Source organism: Oxyura jamaicensis, chromosome Z (assembly GCF_011077185.1).
Source record: "Oxyura jamaicensis isolate SHBP4307 breed ruddy duck chromosome Z, BPBGC_Ojam_1.0, whole genome shotgun sequence".
Classification (NCBI taxonomy): domain Eukaryota; kingdom Metazoa; phylum Chordata; class Aves; order Anseriformes; family Anatidae; genus Oxyura; species Oxyura jamaicensis.
This window is the reverse complement of record NC_048926.1, coordinates 26,883,448-26,908,819: the sequence shown is the minus strand read 5'-3', so window position 1 is coordinate 26,908,819 and position 25,372 is coordinate 26,883,448. Positions and strand designations below refer to the sequence as shown.

Below are 25,372 nucleotides of genomic sequence, written 5' to 3'. Positions count from 1 at the left end.
TCTTTCATAAGGCCTGAACAGAGCAAATAATGTGTGTGGTATTCAATTAGCCCTTCAGAAATAGTTGGTTAAGGTTGATAATTTATCTGCACTTTCAGAATGCAATTGACAAATTCTCATGCAAGACCCTATTCAGGGGAGATTGCAGTAAGCATGTAAAAAGCCTTAGATTTGCCCAAGAAATAGAGAATAAATAGCAGGAGTAAATGATCAGGTCTTTATCACAGCAGAAGTTTAAAAGCTGGATTCTCCAAGAATTATGTAATAGGATTGCAGTTTAAAAATTACTTAACAGTCCTCAATTACTCATTTATGTTTGGAGGTTCTAAATCAACACTGCTAGTTTAAGGGCAGGCAATAGCTGAAACAGTTAGTGAAAGCATTTATGAAACATGCAGAGGTCATTCAGAAAAGTAAATATCTTGGCATATAAAATACTTCGTTGCCATTTAATACATCAGCTGCATGTTCACGCTGTGAGAGTTTTGTTCAGTTCTAATCATTTCTCTCTGGACTAACTATACATAAAAGGAAGACCCGTGGAAGTGAACAAATGTATTTTTCTCGATCATATAAAGTTGAGTGAAAAAAGTCAGAATTGGCCAATGCAGAGAAAAGGAAAAAAAATACCCTTCCTCATCAAGAACGAAGGAGTAATTGCCTAAATTGAAAGGTGAGAAATTTTAAAGCCAGTGTAAACCTTACAGTGCTCTTTAAATGTGAACACCAGTTAGCCCACAGAGCACTGCCCTGAGTACATGTCTGAAATTGAGGCTTGTATTCAGGTTGTCATTAAATATATCTGGCGATAAAGAGAGCACTTGGTTAGGGAAAAATGTTGTGTACAGGGGAAATCTTTTGTGTTGGAGCAGCTGGAAAGACATTTCCTAAGCGAACAAGATACCCAGTAAACATGCTCCATCCTTTCCTTTTTTTTTTTCATTTAACTGTGGCCACAACTGGTGAACGGGGGCCGGGTGGAGTGCAGGTGCGCAGGAGAATGTCCGGCCCTGTGTTCCTGTGGGCCCAGGGGATCCATCAGTGCCGCTCAAACCTGACATTCCAGGGAACAGAGATATTTTGAAGTGGATGCTTTAAAGCGTGGATTTATATCCTCTCTGCATTTTCAGTTATCCATTGTCTGCTGTGATTCCCTGGGGCTGTTAATTATATATATAAATCAAACAAAGTCTATGGGAGTGTCTGATATTTAAAGTGAAAGTCTAAGGCTTCCAGTGTCTGGGGCAAATTACTCTTTCCAGGCCTAACAAAGCTGGCAAAACTTCAGTTAAGGGAAGGGCAGAACAATGATCTGCTTCAATTGTGTTTTATGTAATTTGTGCACTTCATGAAGTGCTCACATAATAATTATTTTATCCCTGAAAACCTGATAGATACTTTTATAATGAGCTTTGAATTAAATTTGCATTTGAATCGCATGATCTTCTTTCAACAAATACATTGTTATCTCTGACTGCAATGTGGATTGAGGAATCACTTGAAACATAATACAGAAGTAGCGCTGCAGACCTCAGCAGCCTGAAAAATAATTGAAGTGAAGTAAGGAATGTTAACAAGCTCAAATGTCATCATCTTCCAAAAACTGACATTTAAGCTGATCCACATTCCCTCTCCTCCTTTATGTGGAACACAAAAACGCATGCATTGTGGGGTAACTAAAAGAAACGTTTGGCGGAGCTGGTTAAGAAACAGTGGACATGTTATTTTTGTATTAGCTCTTGTATAGCCACATTCGAGTCTGTTTAAAAAATGTAGTTTGTGTAGTGTAAAGATGTTGGGGGAAGGGATAATGAGTTCCTACTGAATACTAATTGCCTGCGAGTTGTTCAGGGAGACTGTATAAGAATGGAGGATTTGTTGTAAATCAGTCACTAGCTGTATTGTGCATTGCTATGAGGTTAGACTAGTGCTGTAAAGGTGCCAGCTCTACAAAATCCTTATGATTCACTGTCTCACTTGGTGACTGTGTGAAGGAGAAAACACTATTCAGACTAAATATTATTGGAAAGAGAGCTCCTCTAATGACATTGTAATCTTTCTATATAACACTTAAGCTTTACACTCATTTGAGCTAGAAAGATGGGAACGACAGGCTTTTGAGTGAGTTATCTCTGCTTTCCAGATGCAACATCCCAAGGTCTGCCAAAGTCATAAACACTGACAGGGGAGGCATTGCTTTGCAGTAATAAAGGGTCCAGCAGATAGACTAGTTTTCTTAGTTTACTGTTAATCTTTTGCTTCTTTGCTTCCAGCATTTTGCTTGTCCTCAGTTTGAGAGTTCTTGTAAATCCTAGTTTTAACGTGGAAACAAAGCTTTGAAAAACCTTGCACTGGTTTGTTTACTTCTGAGACATATTTTCTCATTCGTTACTCAGCTCCTATTGTTTTCATTTACATCAAAATGGAAAGGTGAGTTAATGATTCATTGGCACACAATGACCTTTCAAATAGCTCTGGACCACGATGCAACAGCTCCACTCGAAGCTCTCATACTTTAACCTCCTTGTTTCTGCCTTAATATTTGCAGCCTGATCTGTCTACATGCCTGGACGCCTGAAGAGAGCAAACATTTACAGCTTTTCCCTCCCCTGTGTTTAGTGGGCAATTTGATCCTTCTTTGTCCATTCCTTTATTTTACATCACTCTTAGACTTGACTTGCAATTGAGAACAACAAAGTGCAACTTTCAGAATCTGCTCTCTGCTTATTGAGCAAAAAAATGGACTCAGACTCTGATTCACCTTTTAATTACTCTTGGCCTTCCCTACCTAAAATGCGGATTCGAAGAAGGGCGTCCAAACAAGGTAGAAAAAGCTGTCTTCTCTTAAATGACTCTTCCTTACTAGCTCTACCTTTTTTTAATTGTCTGGTTGTGTGCAGGTGGCTATCGACAGCTGTGATGAGCTAGATTTTCTTCCTTTTCATCGAAAATCTACCTCACTGCTGGTTATGCTTTTGTAAATAACGTTATTGGAAATTGTTGAGAAAAAAAATGTGTTTTCTCCAAATTATGTACTGTTCTTTAAAATTGTTTTTATTTCTTTACTCTCTCAGGACTTCTTTTCTTCAGGCTATATGTGTTGCTCTCACTAAGCAGTTCTGGTGCCCTGGGAGCTTGCAGAACAGCACTGCTGCAGCTACAGAAAGTTCTGCTAGCTACAGTTGTTTTCACTTAAGGGGAATTTTCTAACTCAAATATGTCTCAACAGCTAACAATAGAACCTTTTAAATTATGTGCAGAAATCTTATCAGAATGAAGAGGGAACTCTTTTGCTTTCTGTAAAAGAAAGAGATGGCAGGGTCAGTCATTCTCTGCAGAGATCCTGGTGCAGTTAGATGTTGTCTGTCTATGTGGAGAAGCCTCTGGGAGGGACGCATTATAAATTGTCAGTATGATAAAGGGAGTTTTAAGGAGATTGAAAGGCAATGGGCAGCAAATTTATGTTAGGAAGAATTATCATTAAAAGCCTTAACGAGGAAAGATATTTTTCCTGCATTTAGAAGCAAAGAAAAGAAGACACTGAATGGAAAAAAATGTAATTTATATTTCCTTTCATAAAATTGCTTGTTTTGTTTCAGAAAGGGAAAAGAACAAATAAGAGAAGCAAGATCCATCAGTGTCATTAAAGTCAGTGAGCGAGGCGAATCATGTTGTTTACACAGGCTCAGACTTTGACCTTAACTTTTAGAGCAAAAAACGTGTGCAGAATACACTTTTTAACATACACAGCAATTTATGAACTCTTTATTCGTGGGGAGATCCATTATTTGCCAAGTGCAGAGGAGTTTTTGTAATGTGTATGGATGTGTACACAATCTGTAAAGAAGATGAAAAGGACTGCAAACTGTGTGGTGCGCAGTCTGTGTCTCTCAGGAGTACTTGATTTATCTGTATATGTTGTAGCTATTCACCTGTGGCATTTTGATTGTTCTTTATTTTACCTTGGGACAGCATTATTATTCTTAGATATTTTACCTGTTACATAGCATTGTATAGACTCCTGATGTTTTCATGTTACAGTATTGTGTCTTGCTTCCTGTCCCTTTTAATTGTATACCAACACGTGGCTTGTGTGCACAGGTGATTGGCTATGCCGTGTTGCTGGAGCAAGAAGATGCTCCAGGTGCACCTGTGTGTTTCAGTGATAAATTCCAAATGGTGTCTGGGGTGTTGAAATTCTGGCTGCATGTGAGGTGGGAGAAACACCTCTGTGAGGGGATGAGCTGTTCTCCACTTTGCTCCGGGACGGCTCTGTTGGTGGCTTCCTTTCCAAGCAGAGGGTGACATGTTTTCACATGGCCAGGTGTGGACATGGTGCCTCGCAGCTGCATTTCCATCACGTAGGAGTTTGGGTCTCAGTGAACAAGAGACCCTGAGAGCTGGCTGGAGGCAGAGTGGGATTCTTCCTCCCCGCCCCAAAAGTCATGAAGAGTTATGTACCTGTGTTGGGTGCTTCGGCTGATCTGGACAATAAATGTCAGCTTCCTCCCTTCTGTCCCAAGCCCATTGTTGGTTTCATGGTCTGGAGTTTCTCTTCCCAGGAGGTAGTGAAGCTCTGCACACTTCTGGTGGGAAATTTCAAAGCTGAAATTCCTGAACACTACTTTGCATCATATACATCAGTGTTTTCAAAGTTTAAGTTTCTCACCCCAAGTTCAGCATTTGGCCCTGCTTGGAGACCTCTCAGTCTTCACAGGACAGAGCACACTAAGAAACTAAGCATACTCCATTTTGGAAATGTAGTTTTTGCATTTTGATGTTGTACAAAATGAATTACCCACTTATTTTTGCCTTTATACTCATTGATTTACTGCAAACAGCTATGGTACCTGCTTCAGAAAGGGTGGTCAGGGCTGTGAATCCCACAGTAGATGAGGTCACTCTCTTCTCGTCCAGGTTTAGGTGACAAAGATCAAAGGTGATGATTAAAAAGTGCCTTTAACATCTGTGTTTCTTAGTGGCTACTGTAGCATCATCTCTGGAACATCCTGGATAAGATTTCTAGCATACAGCTGCCTGGTTGTCTCCGCAATGTATATGGGAAACACAGTGCTTTAGTTTCTGCTCCACAGATGCAGGACACTTAAATGTCATGTTCAGGTTTGTGACAACAGCACCTCAAAGCCTACCTCACTTTATGCACAGTGTAGTGTTGTTCTTATGTACTTGTTTAATTTTACTCCCAGGAGTGGTTGCATTGTCTGAATGAAGCACCAAGACTCCTCAGGCTAGGAATGAAGATACCATGTTGAAAGTAATTATACAGTCCACATCTTCAAATATGCATATTGCCTTGTCAGGAATTTGTGGACTTCTGTGAAATTCAGGTGACCACCCCTGGATTTAGAGGAACATTTCCATAGTCCTGCATGACCCATGCATTTAGTTGTCTGCATTTCTGCTCTGACTTCATACCTCTCTTACTTCCAGTTACACATTAACCCCTATTTGGACTGCGGGGGGTAAATGTGATGAGCTGTCTGAAAACTATTCGTTGTATCTAGAGAAGGGAATTTGTAATTTATTTTCTGGCTCTCAGCTTGGTCACACTGATGTACTTCACTTCCCTTTTGCTATGTGCCTTCTCAGAAAATTTAAGTTTTGATTTTTGTGGTAAAAGTCAGTATTATGACTGTGGTCATAATACTGGTTTGGACAATTTTCCAAAACAGGTCATTCAAGGCTATACATCTTCTTATGCCAGTATTAAGCATGTTTTAAATTACTGCTATGATGATCATGTGTTTTCTAAAGTTATTTTCACAAGCGTTTGTGCCTGTTAAAATGTGCAGCTTTTGCTGAATAACTTTGATGACAACATGACATAACAGAAAATGTAGAGAACTTGTGCCTAATTATTTGGTGTTCCACATCTTTTATTTTATCCATGTTTGGAGATTATCCTTCCCAGCACTGTGGCTTTTGTTCACCTACATCTAAACAAGGCATACAACTTTCTTGTCTGTTTATCAGGCAGATGGCAGAGATCCACACTCTCTGTTAAAGGGAGGCATGCCTTTATTTTATTCCTTTTCGGTGGCCACTCTCCAGCTCTGAGGAGGAGGATCAGCTTGGTGAGGTCTGCTTGATGGGTTGTTTCAGTAGCAGAGGGCTGGGTCTATTCTTCTATGTCATATTTGGGTCCTGTTTTCCTTAATAAGCATCCTGAAGCCCATTACCAGCACCTTTCAGAGTGAGAACTCTTTGAGACACCTTTATTGTCAAAAGAGATGCCAGGCTTACCTGTCTCTTCATACACCATACTGGCATTTGCATCTGCAATGGGAATAACACCTTTGACTAGGTAGGATGGGGGATATTTCTGAGATACTGTGCTTGAAAATACATGTCGTTGATACTCCTAACCTTTCAAACAACAACAAAAAAAGGCCTTTCTGGGCTTTAACATCGTCACTAAGTGCAGTGGACTATTATTACCTGCTGTCATTTTAAACCGGTGAAAGGTATTGATGGTCTCTGTAAGACTGATGATGACTCATAACTGTTCATTATGCAGGCTGGAGACAATTAGTGGGGCTCCAGGAATTCAGTGCGTCATGTGTACATTTGCTATGGTTTTGTCCCCTTATAAACTAAGCTGGCCTTTCCAGTAGAAATAAGTTACTAGCACAGTCAATGTGTAATTAAAAATGCTCTCCCTTGCATTCAGCAAAGTCTTGAAATGCTTTTCTGGTTAACACAGTTAGTGCAATGTGGTCATCACTTCATGTATGTTTGAAATCGGAGGGGGAAGTGGGTAAGGAGGTTCAGTGGAATCATGCTGCATCACAAAGCCCAAAATGCCCTGCTTTCTTTCATCTTTTCACTTAAAACTCTGGTGAATATTTAGAGGCATGCTTAACAGCAGACTGGCTGGGGGTATATAACTGAACCTCCTTCAGCTGTGCAGAGAAGCCAAATGCCACCCTTCCAGCTGTACCCACCAGGCTCATACCTGGGGGAGGCAGTGGAAGCAGTGGATGCACAAGAGGCAATGTAGAGCTTGATATGTTTTTCTTCAATGGTTGTTGGTGAAAGATCAGCACTTGGAAAACTTTGCTCACCACAAGAAAGCACTGCCTGTTTTGCCAAATCACATTTCCTTATGATTTTAGCTGCCAAAGTCTGATGAATTGCTGTAGAAAACAATCGTTTACACTATTTATAAACAAAGACTTCAGGATTTTGGCAGACATAAGGAAATGGTTTGTAGCTTTAGCAAGTCTCAAGATGGCAGTCACTAAAATCATGTTAAAAACTGTAGAGGAGGGAAGAAGCAAAATGAGAGGTATAAGGATGTTTTTAATGGTATGAGATCCCACAAGGCCTGCCAGGACTAGAAACAAGATAGTTCATAGTGTGCCATTTCTAAATGGGAATTTCCAGTTTTCTCTAAGTATAGAGCTTACTGTTCATGTGCTTTATGAGATACGATCTTAAAATTAAATAAAAGCTGTGGTGTAGCATTGCATTTTTGGCCATTGTCCAGGACTTTTTTTTTTTTTTTTTTTTTTTTTTTTAAGGAACAACTGTCCCAGATCTTGTCAAGCATAGTTTCTAATCCAGCGTTTTGTAACTCTTTTTGCAATCTGATGGCATGACATCTTCCGGAAGCAGAACCATTATTCTAGAAATATATCTTATATACCTGTTTTCACACTCTCTAGAACTGGACTGGTTCCCACTTTGTGAAACTTTGCCCCTTTTACAATCAGAAGATACTATGAGGCCTTGATGACCAGCTCAGGTGCTAGATTGGTGCATGCTCTTCAAACTCAAAAGCAGCTTCAAGAGAACTATGCCTATAGGACAGTGGCTGTTTCTGTAGCACTTGGTTACGCTTTCTGCTGCTCATAACTCTGAAACACAGAGTCAGCACACACAGCTTTCAGTAATATCTGCAGTCACGAACACCCTATAGAAATATAAATCCTGAAATTCTGTTAATGATTGATTGCTGTTGAAACTGATTGTTTATCATTTCAGTAGCAAAAGCAGATCAGATGGCAGACTTCATCCCAAACATTGTGTTCACAGATCAAACCTTAATTGATTTCTGTCACCCTCTAAAGACTCTATCAGTAGTATTTTGTTTAAATCTCTCTTACAATTTTGTTGCTGTTTGTTTCAAGAACAGTAGTTTACTTCACTGGTTTAAGATTACGTTGCTCCCAGCAGACAGAATGCTTTGTCAAAGTCATTATTTGGCTGCAAATGAATGGTATTCTGTTCGTATGCTACATCTGATGTTAGATATTTCACATATAAGCCAGAATCCTACATATTTCATCCCAGCCCATACATCTTGTCCTGTTTACTGTGGTTATACTTCTGCAGCCACAGACTGTACAAAGTTCTAGCGTGGTAGGAAAATTGAAGGTTTTCCTAGCCAAGCTGCAGGAACACTTACTTTTTATGAATCATTTTGTGGTATCTTTTCTAGTTTTATTGACTATAGGTTTCTAGAAACATACACGAAGTGTTGGGCAATTAAGCAACTGGCAGATGTTTGAGAGGCCATGCAAACATTTCTCAAATAGTAATCTTAAGATTTGGTGCTTAATAGTTAAATGTCTCCATTTTTATGACACTAAATAAAAAAGAAAATGGCTTGAGAAATAATTGCCTATTTTCCACAATTTCTTTTTTCCAGAGCAGAGACATTCTACCTTTGATGTTCTTAAGAAGCTCAAAACTCCACCTACTTTCTTTGCTGCAGCCAGACTTTCTGCCATGTTGAATGGAAGAGATGAAGTATATGCAAACTGCATGGTAGTAGACCAAGTAAGTTTATGTTTGAACTTCATGCAAAAGTGAAAAGCTGATGTCAGTGTCTTAGAGTTGGTGCAGAGCTCCTGGATTAGTATTCACATTTCTTATCAATTTATTAGCAGCACTGGAGGTTAGGGAGTGTCCAGACCAAACTGTATTTTAGATCAGTGCGTTGCACCTGAAATACCTCCTCACAATCACACTTTTGTATCATAATCTGGGGAAGAGGGACTAATCCAACCTTAGTCATTGTGTGTAGTTGAACAGCTGCAGAATTTGGGCGGCATGCAGCTGTGTTTTGGTGAAGGCTGAAGCGATCTATTTGTTCGTAATGTACTGTGGGCTTTCCCTCAGGTGAAAGTTTGAATATAGGAATAAGAAATGACAAGATTGTAATGTTGGAAAAAGGCTGAGATTTTGCAAGTGTGATTTCTTTCTCTTGCTTTTTCTCTCTCTCTCTTTTTTTTCTTCATGCCTTTGTGCCTTCCTCCCTCTCCCTCTCCCTCTCCCTCTCCCTCTCCCTCTCCCTCTCTCTCTCTCTCTCCTTCTTCCCACTCCTGAAATGCTTCAAGCACTGCATACACAGTAGTACTAGTTTTGTATGACTGCTGAGGAAGAAGTTTCTGTCAGATGTCAGTATGTTCAAAATGCACCTAAGGTTACTGAGAGATGTATGAAATAATGACCTAGGAGTGAGTAAATAGCAGGGTACTTTTTATGTGTAGCAATGAATCCTTGATTTTAACAATGTTGTGGTGGTAAGGACAGAGGTACCGAAATGCAGATGTTACCAGAGTATATTGCTGGTGGGACCTTCAGTTTGGATTACTACCCTTTCACAGCTCAACATGTAGCCATGTTAACTTCATTAAACTGCTGACTGGGGCAAAATTCTCCTTTAAGTGCTGCTCAGCCAGCACCACTGACCTACTCTGTGGTTGTGTGGAGTGGAAACACTGTCTGCACAGTGATAACTTTGGAGGGAGGAGCAGCTGTAAAATCTGGGAGAATAATTCTTCATTTATGCATCTCATCTGCACAGTGCAAGAGAATTACCTTTGTTTGCAAATATGGACTGCTGTAAAAACGTCAGCAGTTCTTTCTAACTCTTATGATGAGAAACATTGTTATGAACGGGCTAACACATCTCAAGTGGGGCTGGAGAGAAGGTAGTCAATCATCTGAAAAAACATGACTTTGGAAACACTTCCACTCCTTCATTTCTTCTTGCTTATATAGGTGCTTTCTGGAGGTTGTCTTCAGTGGCTTTTCATTATTATTCTGCATCTACCTAGACAGCAGTGGTGTCTAACTAAAAGACTGACAATAAACTGTACTGAATATCTTATGTAGATTTGACAGGAAATTTCAACCTTAGTTTCATAAAGAATTAATCATTTGGAACCAGGGTCTAAATCCTGATCCCTGTTCCTGAGAAAATAATTTCTAGCTGCATTCTTGGTTTTGTGCCAGAGAAGGGATGCCTCATGCTTGCAACTGCTTAATGACAAAAAATAGATTCCTTTCTCATCCTTGTGTGGAGCACCTCAGTTTCAGGTCATGCATTTTTATCTCAAAGGTTAGGGAACCAGTATGAAAAAAATAAAAACAGTGCATAATGTATAGGCTGATTTTTCCAAATTAAATTGCAGTTTGAATTTTCTTCCATATGTTCCCCACACTAAAGTATTATGCATATTTTTTTGACTGACTTCAAGATTTCTTGTTCCTATCAATTATTATCAATGCATTACTACTCTCATGCAAATTAGTAGCACAAGGTCTAGAACTTCTTAGCTATATAATCTGTCTTCAATTCATGTGAGCTATAAATTCACGTGCTACAAAAAGTAACAGAGAAAAAAAATGAAATAACCATAGAATGGCAAACTAATCTGGTCCTTTTTCCTAGACAATATATCTTGTTACTACATTTTATCAGCATTTGCTTTTTCTCTGCAGGTTGAGGATTCAAAGGTGAGCTACATTCATGGAGATGGTGTCAGCAGTGAAACATATTTGAATTCCACCAACTCATCGTCAATGGCAAAGAGCTCTTCATCTCCATCTCTGGAGGAGAATGACCCATATAGATGTGATCCCAATGAGAGAAATCAAATGTCAGTAAAAAACAGAGAAAATGTAGGTTTAAGGCATACTGTTGTATCTTCTGATCCGTACGGGCCGGATTCCTACATTCCATTCAAGACCCATGGATTTATTAAGGAGCGAGGTCAACTTTATGCTGACATGAAAAAAAGAAGGTATGGAATTGACTCAATATTATGGCCAGAGTAAGGATTGTTTACAATAACCTTTTATTTAAAAAGATGAGGCAGAATCTGAAGTAATAAATATTTTTAGCAGGGTAAAATAACTGTTTTCATTAACTGATATTTAAATTGTCTTAATGATCTGTTTTTATACAGTAGTTATGAAGACTTTTATTTACCTTTATTTTATTTACAAAGAAAAGGTGTCTTCTAAGTACATTAACTTTTAATGCAAATTTTATATGTTTTTAACCTTTTTTCTTGTATGTAATATACAAAAAAAAAAAAAAAAAAAAAAAAGAAACCTTTTTTCCCTGATTTTTTTCTTTGGTGTTTTTGTCAGAAATTGCAATTTCAGTCTTAGTTTTTCTCACTTCTTGTCGTTATTTGGGAATAGATTGACTACTTGTCCTTAAGGGAAGAGTTCAAAATCCATTGAATTCTGTAGGAGTCTTTTCTTTCTTGGCACTGACGTATGGAAGGAACAACATATTAATGAATTCATATACTTTTTTACTTCAAAATACATATTACACAGTACAGTTCATGTTTCTGATAGGTTCAGACTTCTCTGCTCTTGTGCTGAGACAAAAAGCATGAGGCCAGCAGAGCCAGTTCTCTGAGGACTCTCTCTCAAATGGCTTTAGGTTATGCTGGGAACTGACTAGCTTCAGGAATGCAGAGAGGGCTTTGAAGAAGAAATGTTAATTTTTGTTTTTAGCAATTGGTTAATACCCTGGGGAAAAGCAAACCAAACCAAAAAAACAAAACAAAACAAAACAAAAAAAAAAAAAAAAAAAACAAACAAAAATCAATCAAGCAAGCAAGCAACCAACCAAAAATAAACAAACAAAAACCAACCAACAAAACAACAACAACAACAAAAATACTGTATTGCTTCTCTAGGTAGAAGAGACCTGAAGTCCACTCCTTATACAGAAGTAAATTAGAATTTTTATTCCACTTTTCAGAAGTGTTTGGACTAACTGGAACTAGGGCACCAAGTCTATGTAAAAACACTTGGAAAGGAAGCAGTAGAGGCTATCCATCATTGTTGATCAATACGATTCAAAGTGATGAATAACATTTTCTCTGTCATAGTCTTGCTTTCCTTACATAAAATCCCACTGGGAGGAATGTTTTGCCACAGATAAGGCATCAAATATTAGACTAAAAGTTGATCTTTCTCAGACCTTTTCGTTTATTAGCTATGGGGATAAAATGCAGACTACCGTAAATAATCTTCTTCTGCCTTTTTGCCATAAACATTTTTTCTCCTATACTTGCTTAGTTATTCCTAACTTTTTAAGACTGAGGTCAGGTAGCTATATATGAGCTTTAAGAGCTTACATGAATTTTCAGAGAGATGTGATTGACCTTGATGTATCCACAATGTGATTCAAATATTATACATAAAATGAGAAAATCAGTATGTAATTTCAGTGGCACCTTCCTTGAAGGATATGAGGTGATGTGGCAAGTTAATTGGTAGATCTTTAAAACATCTTTTTATGCCAGAAAAATTTCCTGGGTAAGATACATCTAGTAAGACATGCACTGCTTGCCTATTGACACAGACATGTATTGCTTTTCCAGTTTTAAAACATGACAGTAACTGATGATGTGGTTGAATGACATTTCTGGGAAGTCACATACGATATCACTTGGAAACGTTGTGAAAGACGGTCTTCAGAAATGTAATAAGGAAGTAATTTTGGACAGTATTGATAGATTCCTCCTTTGGCAAAGTGAATTGTAGTGGTGTGGGAAGGAGTTATTGTGCTAATATTTCTGGTAGAAACTCTGGCTATTTAGAAATACCTCACATAACTTAAAGTTTTATGTTGTAAGGCTGGAATGTTATTGCAAGCAGTCAACCGGTCTTTCCAGTAGATGAAGAGACCATGAACACACATGTGCAGCCAATGTGACCCGAAGTGGGAGACCCCTCGCAGCCTGATGCTGTTGAGACGTCTTATTGTCCTGTTCTGTACAGATTATCTAGATGCTTGATATATTGATTTAGCCAGAGATTTTTCAATATGTTTATAGAATCACAGAAGAGTTTGGGTTGGAAGGGACCTTAAAGACTGTCTAGTTCAACTTCCTGACATAGGCAGGGACACCTTCCACTAGAGTAAGTTGCCCAAAGTCCTGTCTGACCTGCGCTCAAACACTTCCAAGGATGGGGCATCCACAGCTTCTCTGAGCAAGCTATTCCAGTGCTTCACCTCCTACATATGTTTTTAAATGTATATATTTTGAAATTAATCTCATAAACTATTTCAGACCCTCCTTCAGATCTCTGTTTTCTCTTCCATCCTCCATCAATTCACAGGTGTAGAAAAGACTTATGTGAGTAGCCACACGGTATCGTTTACATAAATACACATGTGCACACATGCACACAGAAAAATCGCTGTGTCTATATATCTTCCTACTGAGATCTGAGCTAGTTGTTTCAGTTCTCTTTATTGTTTATGTAGATAGGCAGGTACTTGTCCTGTGCAGAGTGACTAGGTGACTGGAAACATCAGAGGCCACTCAAGAGTGACTTGGGTTGTCATTTATCAGAGTATGCAGATGTATCCTTGCTTTATGGCATTAAGGTTGAGACTGACTCATAAAATCCATGAGACTTAAAGACTTTGTTGTCTGCTTCAGTTCAAGTCTTGATGACCTTGAAGTAAACAATGGAAATGAAGGTGTTTCGGACGGACCCCACGTTTCCTCCCCTCTCCTTGGCCCTTCAGATGTGAAGGCCTGCAGCAGAGATGGATTGGACTCTTCTGAGATGAGCAGTGATTTTAACATCAGCCGGGCAGAATCGCTTTCCTTATCTACCAGTCTGCAGCCCAAGGTATCTGATACTGTATTGATGTGGATTGTCGTTCTTTTAAGTTAGTCACTGAAAACGTATCAGGAACTCCTGGAATCTGAAAGTGAAAAATCACTTCCTAGGTGGAAGTCATGGCTGCTGGTCTCTCCAGAGAGCAGCATGGACAGGGGTGTGGAGCAGGAGCTCCATGGTTGTGGCCAGGCTTGTCAGCAGCCCAGGGAAGGGGCCACCAGAGACTGCCTTCAGCTTTGGAAAAGCATCATTTATCAGAGCTGTTTCAGAGGAAATAGATCAGGTTCAGTGAATAAGCATTTTCCAACCAAAATATATTGAGTTAGAAAATGTTTAACCAGCTGTAGTTATGTGAAAGGGTAACAGCTTTGTGAAGAATAAATCCAGTCTGCTGCCTACCTTAAAACAATTGCTGGACTCATGGAGAGTCAGCTGGGTTTTGTACAATGACCAGTGCAGATCTCTCCTCCAGGTTATGGTTTCCTAAAGCATTCTGGCTACGTTTGTTTTCGTTAGACCCTGGTGCCATTTCTGTCAATTTCTGACACATATACAGAGTTACTTTATATTCATAGGGATTCTTTATATTTTATTAGGCAGGCTACTTATGAAACTATAGTTTTATCTGACCTTCAGTAAATAATTACATGAAGGGAGAAAAAAACTCCAGCAAGAGCACTGAATTCTGTTAGGGAGACTTTTAAAAAGCAGTATAAGCAGTTTAGGAGTAGCCTCTCTTGAAATTTAAATGATGTATCAAAAATCAGAGGGGGTTCCTTTCAAGCCATATCATTGACATATTTGGGGATCAGAATGTCTTTTTGAGCACAATCAAAAAAAAAAATACGGAAGGAGAAAAAGGCTAACTGTTTTCTTTCAAGACTTATCACTAATTACCAGTACAGGGTGTTAGGTGAAATATATGAAATGTTCTTGTGGTATTAAACCACAAAGAATTAGTGGTTCCCATAGGAAAAAAACATAACTTGGTCATCAGATAGATGTAATGGTGCACAACACTGGCTGGATGGTGCTTGCCACCAAACTGGAGAAAAACGTAAGCTTCCTCTTAGTCTAACCTGCACCCAAAAAACATTTCTTGAAATATACGGTAATTTCTTATGTCAGAAGTATGGCAGGCTCTCTTAAGAATTCAAAGTAGACAAGACCTGTACTTGAATTTAAAACTTTAATGAAGCCAAGTAAATATATATGTGCAGTCAACTGTTTCTCTTAGAAATTTTGCTACTGATTTATTTTGGTTCCATTGCTGGCAAATTTCAAGCCGATACAGGTTCTCATTTGCTGCAATTTCTTGTAGGAATGCTCACTTTCTGGAATTCGGTCACGCTCCTATTCCTGCTCCTCACCAAAAGGAGTATTAAGAAGACCTTGCATTCCTCGGGACTTCACAGTTGGTGACTCAAATGAAGGTCAGCACCATCTTTGTTCTTGCTTTTCATCTGTACCCATGATTGCCTGCTTCAGACCCAGTGCTGATGTCTTTACTCAGGCCCATTGTGTTCCCTTGTTACCTGTGTGCACAAGGTCCATGCACACAGAGACCTCACCAGTGCCTGTGAAAGAAGGGTTTGGCTGCCCTCAGGTTCCTGTACCATCTTCCCTTGCTTATCTCCCATGTACCATCCCCCTTATGCCATCCCCCAATATAGCAGCTGATTCTTAGGAGGACATGTGAACCAGAACAGTGAGAGCATTAGTCAGAAAAGGTAAATGCAGACAGTAATCTTCTTTTCCAAAGAGCCTTACCCTAACCTCCTGCTCTGTGCCCAGTAGAGCTTGAAAGAAGGCTAAGGATGATGCAGAAGCAGAGTCAGAGAGAGTGAGTGGCCCCAGTTTCCCTTAGGTCCTGGGGAATCTCTAAAATTGGTGGTTTTGTGGTCTTTTCCATAATCAGAACCCACCCTCTCCTTCAAGCAAAGTTGGAGGTGTCTTGGTGGGGATTCATGCATATGGCATCTGCATGCTGTTCAGGCTGAGGGCTCAGCCTGTTTCTGATCAGATCGAGCTGTCAGATTTATGAGTGGACAGGTGTTTTCCCACAGAAAAATTCTGTAAGAACATCACATTCTATTCTGGTGTTGTCAAAAATGACTTTTCTGCTTAACCTGTAATTTCTTACAAACTGTTTCTAACATGCTTTATTCTGAGTAAGATTTCATGCCCCCTTGAAATGAGTATTGTGTGCTGCAGCATGTAGCTGTGCTGCATTTTGTCATGCTGCCTATGTGTTTGCAACCATTAGTATCCTACAGGTTAGTGAAAAGTCTTTGAAAATGCAAGGCAGAAGGAAATAAGTAAAGTATGTCACAGAAGCAGAGGATGGCTGATAAGCAAAGCCTTGTAATATGTGTGCTTATAGTTAAAACCAATTTCCTTTGACCTTGTTGCCAAAGGTGTCACAGAACATTAAGTTTCATCCAGACACCATTACCTGCTCCAACCTGATCCAGGCTTGAGCCCACATCCTGTCCATCCTCTCCTCCTCCCCCCTAGGACCGTCAGTGCTAGGCATTTCCCTGTGTTGCTGGAAACCTTCTCCTTCTCCTTTGGAAGCAAGCCGTTGTGCAGTCCACACTGCAAATGTAGTGTGCTCTGCACTCACCAGCTGCTGGGAGCAGGGGCCACAGATGAGAGGGCTAACTCATTCTGGCCTCTGCAGGCTACAAGTGTCTAGGTCCATTCGGGTGTCTGCCTGCTGAAAACCTGCCCCTTCAGCTCATGAGGCATCTTACTCAGGGCTTGGCTGTGCCAGAGGGAGGCACGGCTGACCCTGTACATGGCAATGAGGTGTAAGCCAAATAGAGGAATGCGTGATGGCAAGTCTCATCTTTCTCACACCAAGTATGAGGAAAAAGTGGGAAATCTCCATCCATTTCTGAGGGAAGCTTTTTGATATGCTCAGGTTTAAAACAGCTGCCTGTTTTCATTCAAGAAGGTATTACCAGGCTGTAACAGTAAAGGATTTGTCCCTGCTCTGTAGATGGTGTGCTCGCGTACAGTGGTCGATCCCTCCTTCAGGCTCTTTCACTCTCTAAGTCAGTGTCTCTGCTCCACCCCTGTAGTAAGTACCACAACAACGACCCCACGGTGCTGTTTTGCATGAGGCTTCACCTTCCTTGGGCACATGGCCTTCATGTCTTCAGAAAGCATCCTGTTGCACAGGTTTTGTTTGGCAGCTAACTGAGATGCTGTTTTGGTCTCGCTGCTTCTCTGATAAGCACTCTGGCTCTCGCTAACCTGAACTACATGTTTTTCTGATGACACATGGATTCAGTGGAGTGCATTTCAGTTTCTAACCTTAAACAAGGCACAGTCTGATGCTTCAGGTTAGGTGTTTCATGCTTCAAGCTTCAAGTTAGGTGTTTAAGTATCTTTCTGATACTTTTCAAGTAATCTCTGCAAAACTAAATTACTTCTAATATGGAAATAGTAGAGGAAATTCTAATTTATCAAAACAACCCAGCTTACCTTATTTATTTATTTATGTTTTCTAGATAGTTAGTTAAAAAGTGTCTCCTTGAGACCTCTCCACTCTTTCCAGGGTATAAACTTGTAAAAAGTTACACATGGTCTGTGCAGAACATAGGCTAGTAGGCTAGTACTGTCCCTCTGTAGGAAAAAAAAAAAAAAAAAAAAAAAAAAAAAAAAAAAAAAATTGTAAACAGTGTTCTAGATAAAGCTGCATTAAACAGGCAACTGTGAGTGTTAGGAGAATATCATGAAGATATGACAGATCCGCTAAAAAGCAAAATGGAGTATGAATCATTCAAGGCTGGGTTGTTAAGAAAAAACATATAATTTTTATTTTTTCTTAAGACTGTAGAGGCTGGCATTTGCTGATACCTGTCTATCTCAGTTCTATCAGGTTCCACCAGCTAACCGCAGCCCAGTCAGCAGTGTTGTTACCCTAGAAAAAGCCGCTTCTAATGTACCTATTTGTTTTTGCTTCCCTAATTTTAAAATGACATTGCAAGCGCTTAGTGACAAGCTTACGGCCCGGTGGAGCTCGCGTGTTTCCCGTGAGCGCGGTGCCCTCCCAGCCTGAGTGTTGGTTACCTGCTTCTGTCTTGCAGAGCGAGCGTACAGCCTGCCCGAGCACTCCCGGGAGAAAAGGTAGGGTGCTCGTCGGGCACGGGTCCCCAGGCGCCGGCAGCGGGTCTGTGCAAGCGTGCTGCCACCTAGGGAGCCGAGTGGGGAAAAAAAATAAAGCGTTTGTAATAACGAGAACTAAAACCAGAATTAAACGGTGTAGCTGTAAATGTTAGATGAAGCAACCCCCAACCAGGTTCTGCTCTGTTTCCCACTGGGATGAGTTGTTTTTCCCGGTCTGTGTTTCTAGGATTCAGGAGGGGGAATGGGATAAGTATATTGTACCTTCAAAAGTGGAGTCTGAAAAATGTAAAGTGAGTCGGACTTTCAGCTTTCTGATGAACAGAATGACTAGCACGCGGAATAAGTCCAAGGTAATTTGAGATTTATGTCTATATTATTATCTATAATTATGTCACTGTGATTAAATTAATTGTAGGTGAGAATCTAAATTTTTATGTAGACATAGCTTATTCTTTATGGCAAAAAACATGTAATAGGAAGAAATATCAGTCTTTATCTTATAATTTTAAAATATATGCAGAATACCCTCAAAAGGCCTTCGTATGAGAAAAACAGCTTTCCTTTTAAACAACAGCTTTAGCTGAACAACATCAGCTGGTGCCGGTGCCATTTTTTAATGTTATCAATAATTTCATTTTACTGTTTAGCCAAAGTTGAAATGTCTGAATTACCTTTAATAAATAATTTTCTCTGTTAAATAAAATTAAAAGATATATTCCTGTTCTTGTAATCATTCTCAATAAGTGCTCAAGTCTGTAGCTTCTACTTGGGCACTTAATCAGTTGAATTTCCTTTATTTGAAGTTAATGGTACTTCTTGTATGAGTAAATGCTGCTTAGCATTAAAAAGTTGCAGATTCAAGGCCTGTTTGGTCAAACATACATGTTATGAAAGGTAGATGACAGTGTTTGTAGTTTAATTTTGAGACACCTGAAATGTAGATGAATGGCAGCCGTTAAAAGATGGAGAGGTGAATTTAGCCTATGGGATGTTTCAGCAGTTTTGCAGGCTTTCTAAGGCACACTGCTGTGCCCCAGGATATCCTAACATATGTGGGCATGAAGACGGTTAGTAAACTGCTGCTGGGATGAGATCTTCCCATGAGGCGGAGCTGGCTGTGAATACATGTCCAGTCCAGCAGCCATACGAGTGTGTTTCTGTGTGCTCTCCTAAAGGATGACTACCAGAAGTGCTCAGAGGAATGTATGCTCACACCAACAGAAGTACTGTAAAAATAGTAAAAAAATTATTAAATCCATTAATGCTTATTGAAAATACGTTATTTCCAATGTCATTTAATATTTGAAGACAGTATGCCTAAGATTATGTGAATGCAGCTTTAACTGCATAGGCACAAGTTTGCCTGTACTCCACAAGCAGATGCAAACAAACAAACAAACAAACATATATATATATATATATATTTGTTCAATAAGACTTCTTAAATTTTGTTTTCTGACCCTTTCCTTTTTGCAGTTTTATAAATGCCAGTCTTCCTTGTGATAAGACTTTCGGGCCTAGCTGCCAGTGAAATTATTGCCTTCATCATTCTAGAACTTTAACAATGTCAGATGTAATAATATATTATACCATTACAAGTCTTCCAGGACAAGGAATGAATGTTTTAAAATCTTTTGCTCTTAAGAGAATGCTGTAGTGTTTTTAAGGTGGAATCACTTTATCTTCTTTCCTAATGTTCTCCTCGCCCTTTTTTTTTTTTCTTGTCTGTGCTGTTGGGGATGAAGACAAAAAATAAAGATACCAAAGATAAAGAGAAACTGAACAGACATAATTTTATAAATGGGACTTTCTCAGGAGTTATGCCATGTATGGCCTGTGAAAAGGCTCTCCTAGGAAAGGAGTCCGTGCAATGCTCTTGTAAGTAGTTGCTGGCTTGTGTGTGTGAATTTGCAGTGATCTGAAACCTGCTTTGGAGATCCTGGTTCAGTGTTTTATGTGAAAGAGAAACCTTGCCTAGATTTGGAAGTACCTACTTCATGTAATGGGCTGAGATTGGCAGGGGAAAAGGGGGTAAGGACAGCAGATGACGACTTCAGAAAGGACCACAGCCATCTCCAGGCAGAGACTCCTTCTGGCTGTAGCATCAGAGCAGCCTCAAGGATACTTTAGTAAGGGGATCTGAATGAGGAAAAGTGATGAAGCCTCAGAATAACATCGTCTGCAGGCTGAGGACCCTATTCCGGATCAGGCTTTGAACTGTACCTTCTCTTTCAGATTGCAACATGATTGTCCATAGGAGCTGTAAGGAGTGTGCTCCTGTTTGCACCAAGGTAATTTCCTACACCGCACTGTTCTCTTTAAAGAATATTTGCTTTCCAGGGGGTTTAGAAATGAAATGAAGAAAAAACGGAAAGTGCAGGCAGCCTTTCAAGACCTAGTGTCTATATGCAAAGCATTACAAGGGCATTAAAATGTCTAATGTAAGCAACAGAGTAAGCACTGTGCTTGAACCAGAATTTCTAGAAGAGGGTCAAAAAAAAGTTTAAAGTGTTATTTGTATTTTTTAAGAACTGCAAGGGTAAGTTGGGAAATGATGTGCCTGGAGGGTACACAAAGGGATTAAAAAGAAAGGCTGCCCAAAGTCATGGATATCCCTTTTGCAGAAACGGGGTCCTATATGTTTGTAATAATGGAAAGCCATGATGGTGGGGACTTCAGGAGGTGATCTAGTCCATCTCAATACTCTGGGGCAAGCTGACCTTTAGGTAACAGTTTTGGCAGATGTTTGTCTGATGTGCTCTGGAAACTCTCTCGTGGAGGAGACTCCACAGCCTGCCTAGGCACTCACCCTCAGCGTTCAGCTGACACTGCAGACAGGGCAAAATCAGGGCTATAGAATATATGGGCTGCTTCCCTTTAAGTAGGTATGCAGATATGGTGAAGTTATCATAAGAAATATGTCGCTTTCAAAAATAGATGTGTAAGGTTATTGCCCTTATGGAATAAAATGGGACTAGCAAAGAAGTGTGCCACAGTGAGGCAGATCATTTTTCAAATCACTGGAGTGTCTCTTTCTGGTGTAGCTGTGTTTTGCATCATGGTGGCTTGCAGGGAGAATATTTCCATATAGAGTCTTCAGGGTAAACAAGGCTTAAACTGGATGTAAAACAGATATTTTTATTCGTTTTGTTTATAGCTGTCATGTTATAGCACATGTTTCTGGCCAACTAGAGGACACTAGGAGAGATGAACTGGCAATTTTATTTATTGGGACTGATAGGTTATTTGTCAAGAGGAGACAAGGGCCTTTCCCCACCATTCTTGTTGACTCATCTCAACAAGACTGAGATATGGAAAACATTCACTGAACCACCTCAAGTGAAATACATGTCTAAGCACAACAGTCTTTCATGACCTGTTTTGCAGAGCACATTTTGGAAGGAGGGTTGATTCTGCCTCTTGACACCAACCCAGGCTTCCCCGGGCAGTGTCCTGCGACAAGTCTTTCAAGCGTATTTGAATATAAAGCCCTGAAGATGTTCTCCTTTTCTTGCAGCCTTCATGGCAATACTGATACAGAAAAAGCAGATTATAGTAGCTCAGTAACTCTGGAATAAATAGATTCAGTTTTGTATTGTAGTACAAATAAAGTTTTACTTTAACTTAGGTGTATTTGATACTAGTTGAAATTAGGAACATAATTTAGGATCATTTTCTTGAAGCCTTTTTGTGTGATGATACATGGAAGTGAATTACTAACTTGACTAATTAGTGTGCTGTCAGCTGTGATTTCACTGTTATTTAAAAAAATAATTATTTTTCAGAAATCCCAGGAGAGGTACCATAACAAAAGCAAGCCCCAAGTAGGCACATCAAGTAAGTATTTTTGTAGGCTAAGATGTGTAAACGTGGCACTTCAAAGTTAAGCTTCTTCAAAAAAGTCAGGGGAATGACAACACAAACTTTCCTTCATCATTCAAGAGAATGGAATCAGAAATAGTTCTGTCTTGTGCTTTTGAGTATGTCATTCACCATATGCATAGATATTTAGGTCTTCTTGTGTTCGGATTGTAATGTGAGAGCATGTATGGTTAGACATTTTCTTATCAATAGTAATCACATTGGAGCTATTCCACTTTGCTGAGAGACTTATCTTTATATTCTGTGGTAGAGTATTACAGTCTTGTACCACATTTGGGAGGACATACCTGGTACCTGATATGGGGCTATAAGAAAACCAGATAGCATTTTACAGTTTTAACTGTGCCATTGATAAATGCTATACATTGTCAAAATGCTATTTTGTACTTTGCTTCACAGATTCACTGCTTGGAGATGTACCACAGCCTGTGCTGTCCTCAGTGCATCCTCCTTCCTCTGTGCCTATCAGACTGTCTGCTGGGAGGAGGGAAGCCTTCCAACAGTCCCACTCATTGTCCAAAAGTGTCCCCAGTGCCAGTTTTGAAAGGTAGAGGATAGCCACCAAGATTCTGTGCTAAATATATCATTCAGCATTTCTGGGAAAACTGCAACCATTCAATATATATTTTTTTCTTCTTTCTTTCTTTTTTTTTTTTTTTTTTCTTTTTCCTTTTCTTTTTCTTTTTTCCCTTGCTATAGAAGATCTATGCCATTTCCTGAGCAAGACTCTGAAACTAGCACCTGGAGGTCCAAGTCACGTTCTGAGGAGATGTTACAGGCAATAGGGACCTTTTCTTCAATGGATCCATTTGTCATGGAAGGTGAGAAGTATTATACAAAAGTTGCCTTTTATAACCTATATTCTGAGAGCAAAATAGAAAAAAAATCATTAGTTGATATAGGAAGATGCTTAGTAAAAGACAAGCAACCTATTTTTACTAGTTAAAACTGGGTCCTTCATTAAAGTGATACAATCAGACACAATAGTCTTAAAATACAGCTTTTTCTTTCTTCCTGGTAACTAACTCTTTGATAACTTTTAGAATATTTTTGCATGGCATTGCCACTGGAAAAAAATAGGGTAAATATATTTGGTATCCTTGCAGAAATAGTGTACTTTCTTTCTGCACTCTCCTGATCGTTTCTGTTGTCAGCATACATTGCAAAAGCATACATTGCATACATTGCAAAACCTACGTCCTGTTTCCCCAATAGCCTCCAATCTTGCCCTTGTGGCCAAGAAAGCCAATGGTATCCTGGGGTACATTTGGAAGAGTGTTTCCAGCAGGCTGAGGGAAGTGATCTTCCCTTTTACTCAGCACTGGTGAGGCCATACCTGGAGCATTGTGTCCAGTCCTGGGGTCATGCGTACAAGAAGGACATGGAGCTACTGGAGTGAGTTCAGAGGATGGCTACGAAGATGATGAGAGGACTGGAGCACCTGTCATACGAGGACAGGCTGAGTGAACTGGGCCTGTTTAGCCTGGAAAAGAGAAGGCTGAGGGGAGACCTCATCAATGTATATAAATATCTGAGGGGACGGTGTTGGGAAGATGGAGCTGGTCCCCTTTCAGCTGTGCCCAGTGACAGGACAAGAGGCAACCGACACAAACTGAAGCAAAAGAGGTTCCATCTGAATATGAGAGGGCACTTCTTTACTGTGAGGGTTACAGAGCACTGGCACAGGTTGCCCAGAGAGGATGTGGAGTCTCCTTCTCTGGAGATATTCAAAACTTGTCTGGATGTCTGTGCAGTGTGCTCTAGGTGATACTGCTCAGCAGGGGGGTTGGACTTGATGATATTCAGAGGTCCCTTCCAACCTCAGCCATTCTGTGATTCCAAAGCTTATCACAGGTAAACTGCCCTCCTAAAATGGATATACATCCTCGTGAGGTGAATAGATATAGGCATTTTCTGTAGGTAGGTGTAAGGCTATAATTCAAAGATGAAGAGAATTTGTTCACGAAAGGTACTGTGGATATGCCATGCAGGACATCTTCAAAATGAATAGTGGACCTCCAACATCACAGCTACTTTTGAAAATGTTGGATTTTATTTTTATTGATGAAATTTAAAAGGTTTCTTCAAGTGAAGAAGGATAAAATAATCTGAGAAAATAAGATTTTCTTTGTTTGTTCTCCCCTGCTGTCACATTTGCATTTCAACACTTCAGTAATGCTATTGACATCTGGCAAGCTTTTCTGTTATAAAACCAATTGCCAGCATTTGCAGAAGTAGTTTAAAGTTCATTCCTATGATGCGTCCCCTTTACTCTACAAATAGATGGGTGTGTGCAAAGGAGTGTCCCTTAATGTTCATACAGCTGGTATATATGAGATATATGTTTTTCCACAGATGATGTGGATTCGTCTCAGTGGACTGACCTCAGTTCAGATGCACAAGAGTTTGAAGCAGAGTCTTGGAGTCTTGTTGTGGACCCAACATTCTATAGCAAGCAAGAAAAAGATGTCATCAAGAGGCAGGATGTCATTTTTGGTCAGTATATCAAAGCTTTGTGTAAGTTTGGAAACAATTGGGTGTAGAAAATAGAGGGAACCTGACATATTTTATGTCTGGAAGAATGAATAGTTCAATTTAGATTAATAAGGCGCAAAGAACATTTTTGTCACAGATGATGACTTATTCTAGAGCTAAGGAAATGTAGGAGTGTATTGTTTACCAAAGACATGTCTACCCTGTTCATGGGATGGTTGAGGTTGGAAGAGACCTCATCCAGTTCCCAGTTTAATCAGTTGCTATCCTAGCATGGTCAGTGGGGTACAGTTGAGAAAGCTGCACTAGAGCTAGATATATTAAGTCTTCCTACTGGCATAATCTATTAGGTTTTAAGCTCACAAAGAAAAATTGATTATGAGCATATGTTTTAACACTGCTATAATATATCACAGAAGGTGTCTAAAATGTTCAGGTGATTACTACACTATGCTGTTTTCTTTTATACTGCAGAGCTGATGCAAACAGAAGTGCATCACATCCATACCCTATTCATTATGTCTGAAATATTCAGGAAGGGAATGAAAGAAGAACTACAGCTGGACCACAACACAGTGGATAGGATATTTCCCTGCTTAGATGAGCTACTGGAGATCCACAAGCAATTCTTCTGCAGAATAAGGGAGAGACGGCAGGAATCATGTGAAAAGGGGAGTGACCGTAATTTTGTAATCAGTAGAATTGGAGACATCCTTCTGCAACAGGTAGAGACATCAGCTCTGTTAATCCTTCACGTACTCAGGGTTCCAAAATTAAACAATTTACTGAGTTTGAAACCTTTTGGGGGATGACAAGAGGGCTAATGTTGCCTTATAAAATTCAAAGACTGTCCCCTTCAGGTTATTGCAGGATGAAATAGCAATGAGAGAAAATAATTACTGACAGGTAACTCTGATAAGCAGGGGGATGAACTTGTACATAC

The 25,372-nt window shown here is 39.7% G+C and overlaps 1 protein-coding gene across 6 annotated transcripts in view; it reads left to right on the top strand.

The window, feature by feature from the left end:
* ARHGEF28 (Rho guanine nucleotide exchange factor 28) overlaps positions 1-25,372 on the top strand; it is a 127,695-nt gene that overhangs the window by 65,639 nt on the left and 36,684 nt on the right. For 3 of the 6 annotated variants that reach the window (XM_035310022.1, XM_035310024.1, XM_035310021.1), the window contains 14 exons: positions 8,675-8,805; positions 10,756-11,057; positions 13,731-13,926; positions 15,239-15,350; positions 16,922-17,002; positions 18,015-18,054; positions 18,281-18,404; positions 19,800-19,932; positions 20,290-20,345; positions 21,840-21,891; positions 22,336-22,483; positions 22,639-22,757; positions 24,292-24,432; positions 24,904-25,154. In XM_035310022.1, coding sequence (XP_035165913.1) covers positions 8,675-8,805; positions 10,756-11,057; positions 13,731-13,926; positions 15,239-15,350; positions 16,922-17,002; positions 18,015-18,054; positions 18,281-18,404; positions 19,800-19,932; positions 20,290-20,345; positions 21,840-21,891; positions 22,336-22,483; positions 22,639-22,757; positions 24,292-24,432; positions 24,904-25,154 — 1,886 coding nt within the window. Of the gene's footprint in view, positions 1-2,516; positions 2,825-8,674; positions 8,806-10,755; positions 11,058-13,730; positions 13,927-15,238; positions 15,351-16,921; positions 17,003-18,014; positions 18,055-18,280; positions 18,405-19,799; positions 19,933-20,289; positions 20,346-21,839; positions 21,892-22,335; positions 22,484-22,638; positions 22,758-24,291; positions 24,433-24,903; positions 25,155-25,372 lie in introns of those variants that run through there. The other 3 variants (XM_035310025.1, XM_035310026.1, XM_035310023.1) reach the window with 3 other exon arrangements.